This window comes from Montipora foliosa, chromosome 13 (assembly GCF_036669935.1).
Source record: "Montipora foliosa isolate CH-2021 chromosome 13, ASM3666993v2, whole genome shotgun sequence".
Taxonomy (NCBI): Eukaryota; Metazoa; Cnidaria; class Anthozoa; order Scleractinia; family Acroporidae; genus Montipora; species Montipora foliosa.
The window spans coordinates 24,802,404-24,819,903 of record NC_090881.1 but is presented as its reverse complement, the minus strand read 5'-3'; the positions used below and the strand labels follow the sequence as shown (position 1 = coordinate 24,819,903).

The following is a 17,500-nucleotide window of genomic DNA, read 5'->3' as shown; positions in this document are numbered from 1 at the left end:
ACCCTTTGACGTCATCGATTTTGCACTGTTGCCTGCTCAGAGACTTTTGGCGGGAAACAGTTTTATTGTTAGATGTCATGTGACCTTGAAGTATCCAATGAGAGTGTGCACTGTTCGGGAAAAAAAATTCAGCTGTATAACAATAGGGCATGTATAGGTTCCTTTCATCTTTCTCCTCTTTCACAGCTAACACAGTTGTGTGTGATTCATAGCATTATTATAGCCAACTCGATCCACCCCAGAGAATTTGTTATAACTCTGCAGAGTTTCATCTTAGCCTGCTTATCACTTTTCAGCAATAAAAATGGGGGTAACTGAGTTCGTTTTTGAGATACAAGTGTTTAAAGACAAAATATAGGACGTTTTTAGATGGCTTTTTTTTGTTGACATGGTAAGCTATAACCTCATATCAGTGAGTGCATCTTAAGCAATTATTGGTGTTTCATTTGGTACCATAACATTGCCATTAGGTGAAACATTTGAGTAGATTCAATCCTTCGGAACAGTGCAGTTTGTTGAAAGTGTAAAACAACCATCACATACTTCTCTGTCTCATGCAGGTTCTAAAGTTGAGTGCAAATAACCAACAATTTTTCACCTGAACTAGCTCACGACCACTGATTCCTTCAAACACTTCAAGCAATCTTAATTTGGCTCTGGTGTCCCAGCACTGCTTGAAGCTTTGCTTCATTACATCGGCTAAATTGTGCTCTAGATCCTAAAACAAGGCATTTGCAATTAGCAAGATAAACATGGTTTAATAAAAAAACTGTGCTCATGAACTCAAGTCCTGCCCTCACAACTGGAGTTTTTTCTGGGTTATTTTTAGGGTTAACTCTTTGTCTGCACTTGTACATATAGCCACCTGGTGTGCCTCCCACTAGTGCCTGAAGATATGGTCACCGTGGTGTATTGATCAGTGCACCATCTCCCGACCATTACGCCATTTGGTTCCAGGCCGGGTTCTGTCACCTTTTTGTTTCCTTGGAAAAGTAACTTTACTCCAAACTATTTTTCTCTACCAATGTGTACAACTGAATTCTGGTGGCATATTTCTGAGGTTAACACTGTGATGGACTTGACCAAGATAAGCCCCAGCAATGTGAGCACCAGGGGCTCATGTGCCACTCACCTTTCAGTGTATGCACAGGGACGACCACAATGAAAACTACTCGGTGACCAAAAACATATTAATAAAGTAATATTGTTGTTGTTGTTGTAATATTCATTGTTGTTATTGTTATTATACAATGTAGCACTTAAAGAAAACACAGGAAGTTTAGACATTTATAATAGTTACAGCAAAAATGCACTTACCCTTGTAACAGAACGAAAAGCAAAAAACTCTCTCTCAAATTCCTGGGTTTCATTTGAATTTAATACATCCTGGTCGAAAAAGGAAAGATTTTAAGTGAATTAAATATACAATTATTGTGTAGGAGATGTTTTTATTTTGAATGCCATATGACCAAAACCACATGCAGAAATAATATTACTCTACATCGAAAAAACCAACAATATGAAACAGTCAGAATTTAAAGCATATAGTATATAACACCCTCAATAAAAGTACTGGAATTTTTGTGCTTGCAAGTTTAAATAACGGTCTAAGTAATTAGCCTAACCTTACAAGTGTAAACAATAGAATTAACTGCAAGTTTTCTTACGTTGGGCATCTGCTGGAAAGACCTGACAGCCTCCAGAAATTTTCCATGTATCTCCTTGACTTGACTATCCAAGCTGTTACCCCCAGCCCCACCAATATCAGCAGTGCATGTTAGCATCTCAAAGTGCTGTGTAGTCTGCACTAGCTCAAGTACATCATTGCATCTCTCCATGAAGCTGTTCAGTGATGCAAAGCAGGCACTGTTTCTTGCAGGCCATGCTGAGTCTGTCCAAAGCTCCAAGGTATCAATGCTACCAGCACTGCTGTCACTGAAGCCACTGCTTTGGTGGAAGATTTTGTTTGTTTTGGGTGTTAGGCTGTCATTGTAAAGTTTGCTATGCCACACAATTCCTCCACTATCCATACTAAGACAAATTCATGCCCAAGATAAAATGTTAGAAATCCTTAAACAAAAAGAACTCCCAGATGTTTTTTGGTCTCAGAGAGGAATCACTGACTGATTTAGCACATACGATAAGACTGCTCCCTTGGATAACTAAACTGCACCGAGAGGTTTTTCTTTGGGTACTCTGGTTTTCCCCTCTCTTCAAAAACCAACATTTGACTTGATTTGTGCTAAATGGTGATTTCAGTTTACAGTGTCCCAAATTAGTGCTCCAGCGATAGAAGACTAGACACTTAAAACTCAGCAATCTGTTTACATCGTCATCGTGAGCTCTTAAAATGTTACCTGATCTATTTTCTATAATAACTTGTTATGCAATTAGGGTTTACAACTTGGTGTTAAAGATCACAAATTTATGCAACTTAGACAACCCTCTATTATATAGTAGTGTCGCTGATGGCAGGAAAAGCATGTACAGACTAAATGACTTCATGGTTTGTCATGACACCCACGAAACCAGTGAAACAAACAAACGAAAACCATGAAACCCAAGAAACCAGTGAAACCTTGAAACGTGAAACCCACAAAACCAGTGACACCATGACAACAAACGTTACATACATTAATATTCCTCCATTATCTTCATTGAAGCGTCAGAAGCAAGTTAGTCTGCACTAACTTGGCGAACTGTCCCTTCGATGGTGTCATCCTCTTCACTTGATCTCTTGGCATCTGTAACAACTCTGATATCTTTATCCAGGCATTGCGATAATACCTTTGTGTGGGTCTGGCAAATAAAAGCTTTTATGCCTTTCCTCCCTGATCTCAAAGTACACAATGTTAGGGTGCTAGCTTGCCTGAGCTCTGTTTACTGTGCAGGAATCAAATAGTCAAGTTTGGACTAAAATGGCTAAGGGCAAAGCCCATAGCCGCTTTTATTAACTTGTACATCTCAAATGTTCCTTTTAGACACAAGGTTGGCCCAGTAAAGGCAAGGGCAATGAAAACACCACCAATTAGGGATAACAAAGGATAAAAAGGGGGAGGACCTGCACTAATTAAGATTAAAGAAGCGTCTTATATTGTCAACTTGATAATGTCTTCAGTTTGGCATACGTGCCCAATGTATGCGATGTGCATAAAAAAGTGTTCTTAAAAGGTGCGGTGTTTACAACCTTCTGAATGTCCTCATTTTTATACACAAGCTGTTACTTATTCTTCATCCTTGTTAGGTCTCTTCAATCCACCTCTGACCATGGATACTTTGAAGACAATGGAACCAGCACACTTCTATTTTCTTCTTTTCCTCTTCCTTTGGTAACCACTGATGTTTCTCATACGCTTCCATTCAACCAACCAATGATGACTTTACCAGAATTTTACTCATATTACCTCCCCTCGAGAGACCATGATAGTTTGCAGCTACCCAAGAAAGCCGTGAAACCACGACACCCATCAAACCATTGAAACCACGAAACCTGTGAAACCACTGAAATCATGAAACCCAAGAAACGATGAAATCCATGAAACCTGTGAAACCTAATTAGAAACCATGAAACCTGCAAAACCATTGAAACCATGAAACTTGCTATATAATAAACATTCAGACCATGAGAAACCACTGAAACCATGAAACATATGAAACCATTAAAGCCTGGGAAATCATTGACAGAAGGAAACCTGTGAACGAATTGCGACCATAAAACCCGCAAAACCATTGAAACCACGAAACCTGTGAAACCTGCAAAACCTTTAAAACCATGAAACCAATAACACCAGTCAAGCCATGAAACTAGTAACACCCTGCACATGTTTTTAAACCAGTCAGCAGCACCGCTATATAATAGAGGGATGTCTAATTATCATGTACTTGTGATCGGTGACAAGTTGTAAACCAGTTAGGTTTTTGTATTTCCATCAGTTATTCATTTTTCATAGAACACTATCCAACCAAGTCTAAGGTTACAACAACTAAATTGAAAAGTATTTAAAAGTGACAATGGTCCTTCACCTTAGCCTCAAAACAATACTTATCTTAAGTCCAAGGAATCATGAAAACTTGTCTATAATGACTGCAAGTATACATGTATTCTGTCATTATGGGTATTAAAGTACTAAGGACTATGTCCAAAAAATCTCCATTCTTCTTTTTCTTTGAATTTAAAACTACACGCGGCTGCTAAAAGCGCTCAACTTATCGCTGTAACTTTCCAACACCACATAATCTGAAGTACTGACATTTATTTGCAAGATGTGGATGAGGATATCATGTGGGTATAATGTTGAAACTGTGACAAAATAAAAAGTTACAAACAAATAGATCAGTATGTAGCGGCTTCTATCGTCCTGATCAACAGTGGAAAGCAAAGAGAGGGGATACACTGTATGCACTCTTCCCACTTCAATGAGGCAACATCATAATGTACTTAATGAATGTGATGTTCATGTTAGAAACATGAGGAGAATTTGTGTAAAAACTACACATTGCACACTGCAAATTGGGACACCTGTTGCTAACTACACTGAATTGCATTTAACCACAAGATGTCACGTTTACCAATCCTACATGTGTGTACAATACCTTCAAAAGGACCCAAGATCTTGCTAAGGAAAACAAAAACAGTAATATTTCAAGTTGACACATTGAGTAAAACGTACTTAGTTCCTCCATGTTCGGAAAGTCTTCGCTGATTTGTTTCATCAGCTTTGTCCTTCTTGTCCAGATAACATCCTCGGAAAGCAGCACAAACACGCAAGGCATCTTTTAAGCTGGTGTAAGACTGCAACAAAATTATAGATTCATGCAATCATTAATAACAAAAAAATCACCATCATTGTTCTTGTCCATTTACATTGCTGAGAACTAAGCATTATCTAATAAACAAAAAGTATCCTGTTGCATCATCTATGCAGCACTGCAGCAAGATAACTAGTCATTTTATGTCATTCCCTTACCGCTAATAAATTCTCCAGCACATGCTCTCCTACCAGCTTCCTTGCACGATTGACAACTTCATTTGACAACATGGTTAGTAATCTTGTGAAGTTTCTATTATCATGGTAGTATCTTTGAACAGAACAAGATATAACATTAATAATTATTTCTTTTCAGTTTTATCTTGTTCAAATAAATTTCTTGTGTTTTGTATTTGATACTCATAGGTGGTCCAGAAATTGTCAGACAAGATTTAATATTATTTGTTATTTCCCACCATTTTCGGACAAGTAATAAACTGACAGAGTAACCTGACAAACAAATGAAAAACGTTCAGTTTAAATGTCAGGCCCAACAATACTGCAATCCAGATAGATAAGATAATAGGCCAGTTTCGTATAACAGTTGGACTGGATTTGTATTTGAAAAGATTTGCCTGCATTAGCCTCCATTCCATGCTAGATCCAGTCCAGCCGTGAGAATTCGAAAATGGTCTATTTATTTTATGTCAAGTACACAGGTAGCCCATTCTCCCATTAAGGCACAGGGATATAGCTAAGACTAAATTCATCCGGTTGTTTGTTCTAATGAGGTGGTCAGTTCACGCTCTGAGCAATTCAAAGGGACCTGATATCAAGATTGTTCCCAGCATCTCGCAACACCTGGCATTCTCCAAGATGGCGAATACAGACAAAGATATATTATATTCTTTTTTTTAACAAATTGAATGACTTTTAAACTTTGTTGCTGGGCCAAAATTCAGCCAAGGGGCAATTTTCACCCGCAGCCGGTCCTTAATGATTCTTTGAGAGAACCAGAAGTTTTTATCAAACAGAGATCTGCTCACACCAAGCTTCAATGTGCCTATTGATGATGATGATGATGATGATGATTATTACAAACCTTGAGTAGACCCAAACAAGGAAGAGAGTGTGCATCAGGGGAGGGAATACAGCAACCATTTCAGTTGACTTTGTAGAATAATGAAGCTTGTCAAACCAAGGAAGTAGTGTACTCAGAAACTGAAGGTTGTCGTTTGTCTCTGCCTCTGCCTGAAGTGAAGGGAAGTAAAATATTTTCTTACATTTTATTAACCATTCCCTTCAAGGCCACTCAGGAATAATTTAAATGTGCAGTGCTGTTTGGGGGGCTTTCAACATACTGCTGCTTGTGCAGTTTATGATAATAATAACATTTAGCTTTTAATGGGGACATAGTTTTTGAGTGAATCCAGCTGTTGTTAACCCTTTCAGCCCCGTGGGGTTCCCCATAAATTTGACGAGTAAAATCGTCTGGCGTTAGACAGAGTAAAATCTATAAGTGGCACTATTGGGAGTTAAAGGGTTAATGGGGACATAATTTTTGAGTGAATCCAGCTGTTGTTAACCCTTTCAGCCCCGTGGGGTTCCCCATAAATTTGACGAGTAAAATCGTCTGGTGTTAGACAGAGTAAAATCTATAAGTGGCACTATTGGGAGTTAAAGGGTTAATGGGGACATAGTTTTTGAGTGAATCCAGCTGTTGTTAATGGGGACATTATTTTTGAGTGAATCCAGCTGTTGTTAATGGGGACATAGTTTTTGAGTGAATCCAGCTGTTGTTAATTAATTAATCAGGTGAACACCAGACGATTTAATTGCAATTGCAATTGCTTAGGTGTGAATGGGTTTAGGGTCCCTCACAGTATTATTACTATAGGCTTGCTGTGCGACAGGCCTAGCAGCTTACAATCCTTATCCGAAATGACTTCAAGTGAGAGCTTAACAATTCCTTTTCCTTGCTTAGGGTTAGGGTTAGCTGGGTTTGAAATTGCCACCACCAGCACAGTGGTCCAATGGCTAACAAACAGACTTAACAGATCATAAAAATATAATCAACACCATCCTTTAGAGAAACTACCAGGTGATTTAAACTAACAAAATGACTGTAAAAAAACAACAACACTTATTCCCTTGTCAATACAGAGTAATCCAGAAATGAGGTCCAGGACATACACAGCCTGACTATTATTCAACTACAATGTATGTTAATGAGGGGGACATTGGGATTTTCGGTTGTGAGGTTTTGGCTATTTTTTAGATCAGTTTTTCTGCCAAAAGAGTTCAGTTTTTCGGTTTTGGTGTTCATTGTGGTTTGCACATTTTTTGTTTTTTAGCATCTGGTTTTCGGTTTTCGTAGAAAATACTAGCGGTTTTTCGGTTTTTTTATCTAATGTGGTTTTGGTTTTTCCTATTTTGTCCTATTTGGGTTCCTGTTTCTCTTCGATTTGAGTGGCAATGTGGCAATATTGATCTGGAATAGTTGTGAAATGCCAAAGTTATTGAGAGGAATGCGTGACAAACTAAATGTCACTGTAGGGGATCACACGTGTCGAATGATGCCAGAGACTTTGACCTCCCAGACCAGGGACCTTAGGCCTTCTTTTTGCAGATCGACCTAATAGTGTTGAGTTGGCCCTGCCAAAGAACCTTGTGTTAACAGTTCAATATTTAATAAACCCTTTAATAAAGACCCCTTAAGAGCTTAGTGACCTTAGTACGCTCCTCTGTTTAATGTACAGTTGTGGTTGAAGTTGTAATTTTTTTTTTTTTCATGGTGAATTTGCTGGTCTTCGGGAAACCGCAAAGAATTTAGGGCTAGGTGATATGATTGAAGTACAGCTGAACAGGTGTGTTAATTATGAGTTAGGGTTAAGTATGACTACCAAGCGCTTGATCTTTTAAGCTGTATGACAGTAGACGTCGAAAATTGCCACGTCGCTGTTCATTCCAAAAAAGTGAACATGTCTACACTTGAATATACCAGGTCGTTTGGTGCAACAATGAAGGAGAGCATCAAACGTGGTACAAGCTGGGCTGTGTACTATCACACCAGTCACAGGTCCTGGTACCCAAAGCCCAACACAATGGTGTCTCTTCATAATGTACCGTTGATGATGTCTCTATACGTTGTCAACCTTCCTAACTGTGAACTCTTATGCAACTGAGCCTTAGCATATGGTGCTGCAGTAAGACAAAGGACAGTGCGGTAGGAAACTACAATGGCTAAGCATGGAACATTGCCAGAGTATCTTTATCAATGTCATCTCCAAGTTGGTGATAATGTTAATCTGAACTTCGGAGTCGATGAAGATGAACAGTGACAAAGGAAACGAGTGACTCTGACGAAGGCCAGCAAGAAAATTTGATGAAAGTAGTGAATTGAAGAAGTTGAAGTCAGTGCAGATGACAACAATTCCCAGGGCCAGCAAGATCAATTAGGGACATCGCCAAATTTTCTCTTTGGTGCAAGGTCGCGATATGGAAGGGCAGTGAGGTTCCATAATCTAATGCTTTTTTAAGTAAGTATCTGTTTATTACCACATTTAACTTAAGAGCAAGTTCCTGCTGCCATGTAAAACAGGGAACAAATTGTACCAGTTAGCTTCCTCAGTGCAATCGCATGTTTTAGACCAAGATTAAACATTTCAGTTGAATCTCCTTTAACTGTCAGGTCTTAGTTATCAAATAGAAATGTTCAATTAGAGATTTTCAAGCTAAAGCTATAGCTTTTTGCGATTGCAAAATTGCAATTCTAGAGAGGACTTGTGTACAAATTGTCCTAAGTTAACTAGGCTCCATTACCACCTGCTTTTCAGAAAATGAGCACACAAAGCCCGGGCTCAAGAGAGCACCAGAAATAAAGCCTATGATTTAAGCAGATACTAAAAGATACGAAGGCTTTAGACAGGTCCATGACATTCACAAATACTTTGATGAAATAAGTGTTAGTGTCGTTTGCTCTGTATGCCCCACTTGTCTCAGTTTTGCCCAAATTTTTTTGGCAGTTTTGGGTGATTTTTTCTTCGGTTTTGCAGTTTCTAATAATTACCCCAATGTCCCCCTCATTCATGGGAACTAACTGGAATTTAAGTATATTAACTGATCCAGAAAGATTTTTTTGCAATAATTTTGCTCTTTACTAAGTTTTTACTAATATATTACTACTTAACATTGACCACCACATGAACACCAAATTGCCCCTCTTGACAAGTCGCATACAAAAGTGCTAGAGATATCCTAACCTTTGCAATTTCTCTTTTAACCAGATGAAAAGACTGTGCATAAGTACTGTGAGCATCTTCCAGATTCATCATAATGTTGAGAGCCACATGTGAACTCAACTGTTCACCCACAGATGCTATCTTCTCGAGTCTCTCAGACCACATCTAATGTGTGAAAAAGCAAGAAATGCAATAATTATTATATCATGAAGTGTAAACAAAAAATAATGCTGTCAGTTGTGCAATGATCATCACAGAATAGATTGGAAAACGTCCTAACTTCTGGCAGAATGCCACAACACCCATGACATCATGCAGGCTCAAAATGATGGTGTGGTAACCAAGGCAAGAATGCCATAATTGCTTCAATAATTTATTGTCAGGTAAATCTGAATTGTCTCTTTATTTCAAATGAGTAATAGAAAAAATATGTCTAAAAAACGTTTGACATAGCATTCTCAAACTCATTAATAATTCATAACCTAAAAACAAAAGAAATCACTACCGTGAAGGAAGTTTGGACATGTGGTCTTAATTAGCATAAACTCTCTGTAACTTTGATTCCAAATCTCTCTACAAATACTGATTCCTTTGAGAAGCAATATCAACACTCGAAAGAGTGTTCCATCAGATATCCAACCACCTCGAAATCTCTTAAAAAACTTGGCCTTCGGCCTCATTTTTCAACTCGCTTCTCAGTGTTTGGATATCCGGTGAAACACTCCTCATGTTTGATATGTTACTTCCGGTATTAGTTAAGAAAACAATCCTGTGGTAGCTAAAACAGGATTCTAATATGAATTGGAGAGTTTTCAAATTTCATTTTTTTTTTAATACGAGGATATAAAAATTACTTATCAAAAATTATTGATATTATTGGAATGTTGTTTTGTTAGGATCGTACCTCTATCTCATCTAAGGGGCCTGGCTTGGGACCATATTTCTTTATCCCAGTTTCTGGGTCAAGCTTCAGCGTCAACTGCAAACAAAATGTATATCACATGTTAAATACCAGTACTATATTTTAGAAAAGCAGCAATTAAGACTTAATGCAAAAATGTCTTTAAAAGATACAGTCAAAAACTCCTCTCTTAGTTCATTCATATACCTTGATTTGTTTAATCCAATTAACTACAGCTGTCTCAAGTACATGAATGACAGCTGGTCGTCTGCTACTGTATGCTGCAGCCTCTGATAGCACTTCAATCGAAGGCAGTGGTAGAGTCACCTGGTCATTAGTGCCTCCTTCTGCTACCTGTATAACTGATACCAGTCTGTGGACAACATCCATCAACTTATCAGCACTGACACCACCACCCAATTCAATACTCAACAGTGGTAGGTAAACATCTTTGGTTAAAGTACTAGCATGGTTTAATGATTGTTGAGAACAATCACAAAAGGCCACATCAGTCACAATGTTGTCCCTTGACAGCTTTCCTGTGTCATGGTTCTTGAAAAAATAGACAGACTTCTCCCGCAGACTGTTTGGTGGAGTTAGTGATGCTACAAGATTTTTCCCATTGGGAAATGAAGAAGAATATATGTAGAGCTTCTTTACATCTTCATTGTTACAAAACTCAAACATAGCCTCCCTAAAAAGAAAAAATATTGGAAAAAGGAGTTTTTGCAATCCAGCAATGAAGGCGCTTGCTGGGTAATAATCAACATCAACTAAACAGTATCTGAGAATTAACCCAGGTAACAAGTCTGTGTCACATAAAGAGACACTCCTATGCTGACCCTTTCTGTCACTACCAGTATAATTATGACAAATTCAAATTCAATTTAACCGAGTTAATATGTGATCTGCTAATCGCCGTTTCTCGCAGTCGGAGACTGAACTACTAAGGACGCAGCTCAACGAGGTCGGGCCAAAGGAGCTGTGCTGCCGGCTAGGCGTTCGGCCTCGGAGCACAGCATCACAGCCTGATGGAATAGGCCGGGAGTCGATTTTGAGGAGGGAGGAAAACCGGAGTACCCGGAGAAAAACCCTCGGAGTCAGATTGAGATCGACTGAAACTCAGCCCACATACCACCCGAGGCCAGAGTTGAACCTGGGTCACAGAGGTGGGAGGCACGACCACTAAACCACCCTGACTCCCTAACAACAGGGGCGCTTGTTTGCTACTAGTGGTCAGCTGTGTTGTCAGTTTGGTTGGGTGCAATTGTGCCATGATTTCCCATGCTTCTGTACTGTAGGGTGTAACTGCGTCATCGTTGTTGTGTAGCGCAAAAAGCGTATTTGTGAAACGTTTTTAGTAGTTGGTTCCCCTTCTCTACCTTTTTCCACTTTTTATCAGTGTGACAACTGTCTGTCTCCTGTGCTTTATGGGGGCTCATGGCTGAGTTGCTAGGATTTCTCAGCCATGGGAACAGTCTCCATCTAGAATCTGGCTGCCAATAGTGGAAGCTCAATGGACATCTTAGGCACCCAACTTCCACTAGTTGTTAACAATATGGTCAAACACCTTAAAGTGTTGTCACCAGGACAACAATAGGTCTCTGTTCATGATATACATTACCTGCTGTTTTCATTGGTGAACAGATGCTTCAGCTCTTCAGCCCTTGGTTTGAGAGATGATGTTACACGAATTTCAATCCACCTCAATCTTTCGTCCAGCTCCATGGCTGTCTAATTTAAGTCTTCACCTTTTATCCCAACTTGACTTCATAAAGTTTCTTACAAAATATTTAAAGAAAAAAGCTGCAGTGAAGCAAACAATAATAATTATTATCATTATAGGCCACATTGGAAAGGGGTGTCCTTCCACTATTCATTAACCAATGACTAACTTTCTAAGAGACTGGTGAACCGTTAACCCTTTCACCCCTGCAAAGGGCGTGGGATCAAATCCCCGGTCGGACTAACAATCAAATAACTGAGGAGAAGTGCTGCCTTTGTGATGACATCTGCAAATAGGTTAGACACTCTAGTCTTCTCAAATAAGGACGATAAACCGTAAGCCCTGTCTCACAACCCTTCAAAGTCCATAACTTTGTGGGACATAAAGAACCCACACACTATTTGAGTAGGTATGGTTTATTCAACTACAACAGCAGAAAATCCTGGATGATTAACAATAGTTCCAGGAGCGCGCGTTGGATATGAGATGATAGATAGCCAATGAGGCGCATAGCGCCAAGTTAGATATAATCACCTCATATCCAACAAGCGTGAGTGGAATAATTGTTTTATTAAAAACGCCCCCAAAATATAGAAAACTAGACTACAATAAAAATAAAAAGGCCCAAAAAATCACGCATATGCTTGCCGTGTTTGTAGATCATGGTATAATGGCTCATAACCCATGATGGCTTAGCCAATCAAAACTCTCGAATTGCATTATCCAATGATCCAGTTTTTAATAACAGTAGTTATTAAATTCTCAACCTCGGATAATGCATTTCGCGTGCTCTGATTGGTTCACTCAATCTCGGTTATCAGCTCATATACCTTGGTTTGACCTTATATGGTAAATGATTGCGTTAAGCGTTGCTAAACTAAAAATGTTTTCGTCAGAATGCCAAATTTCTCTTTGAATAAAGACAAAAAGGAGAAAAAAAACTTTTTTTGTAAAAAGTTTGGATCAATTCCGACGTTTAGAAGTACGCGAAAAGGCAAGAAATGTTTTTGTGATGAGCCCGCGTCTGTCTGACAACAAGGTATTACACAACATCGCATCAGTTCTCATCAAGTTTTTTTCGATTTCGCTCGGATTTGCTCGCTTTTTCCGCTCGTATTTCGTACTTCCAAATTTTTGGAGTTGAAGGAATTTAATAAAACAATTATTCCATTCGCGCTTGTTGGATATGAGATTGGTTATAGCCAACTCGGCGCTACGCGCCTCGTTGGCCATTTACCATCTCATATCCAACGCGCGCTTATGGAATAATTGTTAATTATATCCCATAAGCTACACATTACAATCATAGTAACTACATAATACAATTACTGAATTTGATTGTTACAAACTCGCTAAATCTCTTCGTGTTTAGTTTAGGGGTCAACGACCGGCTACGTCCTGGAGGGACATACTGTAGTCATGTTGAATGGACTATCAATGTACCTACAGGACCGATCTCAGAGAGATTTCATATTTGCAGAGAGTAGCGCATGGAGTTCCCGGTGTTTGGTCTGTTCTCTGTGGTGTATCACAGTTGGGAGGGTACATGTAAATGCTCAGAGATAATGCTAAGTTAAATCAGGCTACTGTAAAATCTGAGGGTAAATAAAGATGTGATAAATATATGATGAGTAAAATCACCAGGCGTTAGACAGAGTCAAATCTATAAGCATCACTCTTCAGAGGAAAAGGGTTAGAGTACCTTCCTCTTGGCATCACTCTCAAGTTAGAGGGCCTATGAAGTGAAAAATATATTTTGCTTATTTTAAAGAACTTTAAAATGATGAAGAATGGCGTTTTCTATTTTGGAATATCTTCTCTCATTTTTGAGATATTAAAGTTTTTGTTAAAAAATTGATGACGTCACAAACTGTACATATGACTGCAATAAATCACAAAATTGAGAATATCTCCAAAAATACTGGATGGTTTTTGTTCAAACTTCAGGCACCAGTAACGTACCTCAGATTATAAGGCACAAAGTGACACCTGAGGAGCTCCTGACTTTGAAGCGTTTAACTCTAGTTAAGAGCTGGGGTTTTTTCGAGTTCAAAAATTTCCTTATCTGGATGTAACATACTTGGTGCATTTTTCTGCAAGTGCAGCTTTGATTCATCCATATTTGAGCATAAAATTGGTGTGATATCTACTCTATGATACATATGGTATGACTGATTTCCTCTGATGAGGATGCTGATATCTTTATATTTCAATCAGAACCATGAAAAAAAGTTTTAAACACGATCTATGCAGTTTAAAATTTGTTCCAGACTCTTGAAATTTCAAGGTCATTTTCTAAAGTAAGAAACTGTTTCATTTTTTAGGCTAAACTGGTTCTTATGTAAGGGAAGTCTAAAATGAATTTTTCAGCTTGACAGGTTCTTAAATTCTAGGTTCTTATTTGTGGGTGTTTACTGTATCTCACATTTTGAACAGATAAGTACAGGTAGATGGTCAGACTTAAAACGCATGTGCTGCCCATAATGCTTTACATCTCTGTATAAGCTTACCAAGAGTGAACATGTCTTATTACGACAATAAACGACAAAATCAATTATGCATTAAATAGACCCCGCAGCAAAAATAGTTGCCATAGCAACAGCCTAGACAGTAACATTTAGCGCCTTACTTGACATAGATAACTGCTGCCAAGTTTGAACAACACCCATCCAATATTTTTGGATATATTCTCAATTTTGTGATTTATTGTAGTTGTGTACAGTTTGTGATGTCATCATTTTTTGAACAAAAACTTGAATATCTCTGGAACAAAAGAAGATATTCCAAATTATATAATAACCCAAGTTATTCACGGATTTTGATTGCTTCTTGCCTATGATCTATTAGAGGACAGACGCACGATTGACGTCACCATCAGCTTTTATGCGAATGTTCTTACCACATTTTGACGTCATTTGTGATCTATTACTGAACAGACGCACGGCAACATGGAATCTATTTGTTAAATAGAAAACACCATTCTTCATCATTTTGAAAGGTCTTTAAATTAAGAAAAGGATATTTTTTACTTCATAGGCACTTCAAATCCAAAATTTTAAACTCCTATCAAGACAGTCTTCACCATTCTAGGCATTCTCGTCTTCTATTGTAGGTCGAAATTACTCAATAACAAACGTTTTTCGCATTTTTTTAATCAGCAAACAAAAACTAAACCAAATGAAAAACGGAAGACAACCCTTCACCAGTTAACTTTAGAAGTTAAAACTCGTTTTTTCTCAAAGACCTAAAAGTGACTGCAAAATGAGCAAGGTTACCAATAATTAAACTTTCGGGGCAATATTTGCAAATTCACCATTTCCATCTTAACTGTCTAGAAAAGATAATTGGACAAATGGTTTTAAATGAGCAGAAATTTGAAAATTGCGGTTTAATTAAAAACTATTAATGTACTGCAAAAAGTCACTTTTGACTACGAAGTGAAATGTTTTTACCTATGCCTTGTCACTGACAGAGAAAACACTCCCTGGCAACAGCAATGATTGCATTCTTCCAATTTCACTTTATAAAAAAAACTCGTAAGCCCTGCATCCTCCAAAGTACTCCAGGAGTGAGTGCTTCGTGCAGAAAAAGACCGCCATTATTGTTTGACTCCGTTGCTCTTAGTTATAGTCACGTGACATCGATTGCCTCGACTAAAATCAAAATGGCGGACGAAGTCATCGAAAAGAAGCCGTCGGCAGCGAACTGCACAGCAGGGATCATTATAATAGGAGATGAGATTCTAAAGGGTCACACGAAAGACACCAACTCTTACTTCCTGTTGAAAAAGCTGTGGTCGTTGGGAATCAAAGTGGGGAAAATTTCATTCCTTTCGGATGATGTAGATGAAATTGCTCATGAGGTCAAATTGTTTTCTTCACGCTTCTCTTTCGTAATCACTACCGGGGGAATCGGTCCTACACACGATGATGTAACTATGGCAGGGATTGCAAAAGCTTTTGATGAAGATCTTGTTCTTAATGAAGAACTGATTAAGTTGCTTTCAAGCGCGTTGGACCGTGATTCAAAACCAAATTTTGATTCTCAGTCGTCTCATCTGAAAATGGCGAAAGTGCCAAAATCTTTGAAACTATCCCATGGAGACAACCCGAGAGCAAAACAGTGCAATTTCCCTCTTTTATCTGTTCGTAACGTCTATATCTTCCCAGGGGTTCCAGAATATCTGGAACTTGAGTTTAGTCTTTTGGAAAACCAACTTGTAGTTTCGAACTGCGAGAGGCGTTTTTTCTTGCGAAACATATATCTTTCAGCTGAAGAAACTGAAATTGCGTCTATTCTGCAGGAAGTGCACGAAAAATTCAAGATGATTGTCCATTTAGGCTCTTATCCCGATATTTCCAATCATAAATTCAAGGTTAAGTTGACCTTGGAGTCTGATAATTTGAAATACTTAGAAGAAGCCTGGCACTACCTCCAGCACAGGTTACCCAAGGACATCATTGTTAAGATTGAAGGAGATGGATGTGACATGTCAGATCAGATCAGTAAGTCCTATAACGTAATCCTTAAAACTTGGAATGTTCAATATGTCTTTCATAAGGGGACAGGAGGGGATTTGGCTTTCCTAAGCAGTTGTTTACTTGGCAACCCTCAGTGTCCATTGTCCCCCCCCCCCCCTACGGTCCCCCCCCCCTCCATCAGTCCATGAGAACCTTGGCTTGCGATTGTAATGCTAGCTCTGATCAACATAACTATATCACTAACACAGAAAACCCAAGAATTACTTAAGAATTTGTTTGTGCTAAAGGAGAAAAAGCCAAACAGGTAGGAGAAAAATGAATTAATTTAAACAACAAATTATATTCCTTTTACTAGTTTATAGTTTTGAATTTGTTCACAAATTTGAGCAATTCATCACTACACAATTGTTATTATCAACATTCCAAAAACATTTCCAGTGATCATGGTTTTCTGGGCTTGACAGTGAATTTTTTTGACAAAGTTGGGTAGAAAATTGAGAGGGACATCACTGCATAGGCATACGAAATGGCATGCTTTATTATATTCCACATATTCTGGTGTGTCTGCAATATACAATTAAATGAATTGAGATTAATCTTTTTTAGGTTCATCCTCTGCACATGATACGTTTAAGCAAGTACAAGGTGTGGAGAAAGTCTACAGATTGTTAGATCCTGCAGATGAGACTAGAACCAGTGGCTGTATTAAAGGAGCCTGGGCAGTAATTCAGCAGACTCTGCAACTGTACTCGTTGGATGAACTATGCATCAGTTTCAATGGTGGAAAAGACTGCACTGTCTTGCTTCACATTCTTCATGCTGCATTGAGTAAACAGTCACTGCTGACTCAACCGCTGAAAGCTCTTTACATTCGCAGCAACTCACCATTGCCCCAAGCCGAACAATTCATCTCACAGACCAAAGAAAGGTACAATTTGAATCTCATAACCATGACTGGGAATATGAAAGCAGCTCTAAAAACACTCAAAGAGACCTATCCGTCTATCAAGGCCACTCTCCTTGGAACTAGGAGACATGACCCATTCTCCGATGGATTGCGCACCTTCTCCCCGACTGATCCTGGTTGGCCTCATTACATGAGGGTCAATCCAATTTTGGATTGGCATCATTCTGATGTTTGGTCTGTCATAAGAGAATGCAACATCTCCTACTGCTCCCTTTATGATCAAGGGTATACTTCGCTGGGAAGTGCACACAATACTGCACCTAATCCTAACTTGAGATGTGAAGATGGCAGTGGTAAATACAAGCCTGCCTACATGTTGGAGGATGATAAACTTGAGAGAGCAGGAAGGAGCTGACAAGTTCTTTGAGATTCAGAATGATGCTTTTTCTCTCTCTATCAGGCGTCTGCCAGTACTTTAAACCTTTTTTTTTTTGAA

The 17,500-nt window shown here is 38.6% G+C and overlaps 2 protein-coding genes across 2 annotated transcripts in view; one reads left to right on the top strand and one right to left on the bottom strand.

Annotated features, from left to right (window-relative positions):
• Positions 1-15,231, bottom strand: part of LOC137983099 (uncharacterized) — a 94,632-nt gene extending 79,401 nt beyond the window's left edge. The window contains exons 1-11 of the mRNA XM_068830281.1: positions 15,069-15,231; positions 11,515-11,671; positions 10,098-10,584; positions 9,894-9,968; positions 9,011-9,154; positions 5,851-5,999; positions 4,968-5,079; positions 4,671-4,792; positions 1,668-2,031; positions 1,318-1,386; positions 599-718 (exon numbers count right to left, since the gene is read on the bottom strand). Coding sequence (XP_068686382.1) covers positions 599-718; positions 1,318-1,386; positions 1,668-2,031; positions 4,671-4,792; positions 4,968-5,079; positions 5,851-5,999; positions 9,011-9,154; positions 9,894-9,968; positions 10,098-10,584; positions 11,515-11,618 — 1,746 coding nt within the window. The 5' untranslated portion in view covers positions 11,619-11,671; positions 15,069-15,231. The remainder of the gene's footprint in view (positions 1-598; positions 719-1,317; positions 1,387-1,667; positions 2,032-4,670; positions 4,793-4,967; positions 5,080-5,850; positions 6,000-9,010; positions 9,155-9,893; positions 9,969-10,097; positions 10,585-11,514; positions 11,672-15,068) is intronic.
• Positions 15,232-15,247: 16 nt separating this feature from the next.
• The window catches only part of LOC137983101 (FAD synthase-like), a 3,594-nt gene continuing 1,341 nt past the window's right edge, over positions 15,248-17,500 (top strand). Inside the window, exons 1-2 of the mRNA XM_068830286.1 lie at positions 15,248-16,121; positions 16,704-17,500. The exon at positions 16,704-17,500 is cut by the window's right edge and continues 1,341 nt beyond it. Of these exons, the coding sequence (XP_068686387.1) occupies positions 15,281-16,121; positions 16,704-17,419 (1,557 nt within the window). The 5' untranslated portion in view covers positions 15,248-15,280 and the 3' untranslated portion in view covers positions 17,420-17,500. The remainder of the gene's footprint in view (positions 16,122-16,703) is intronic.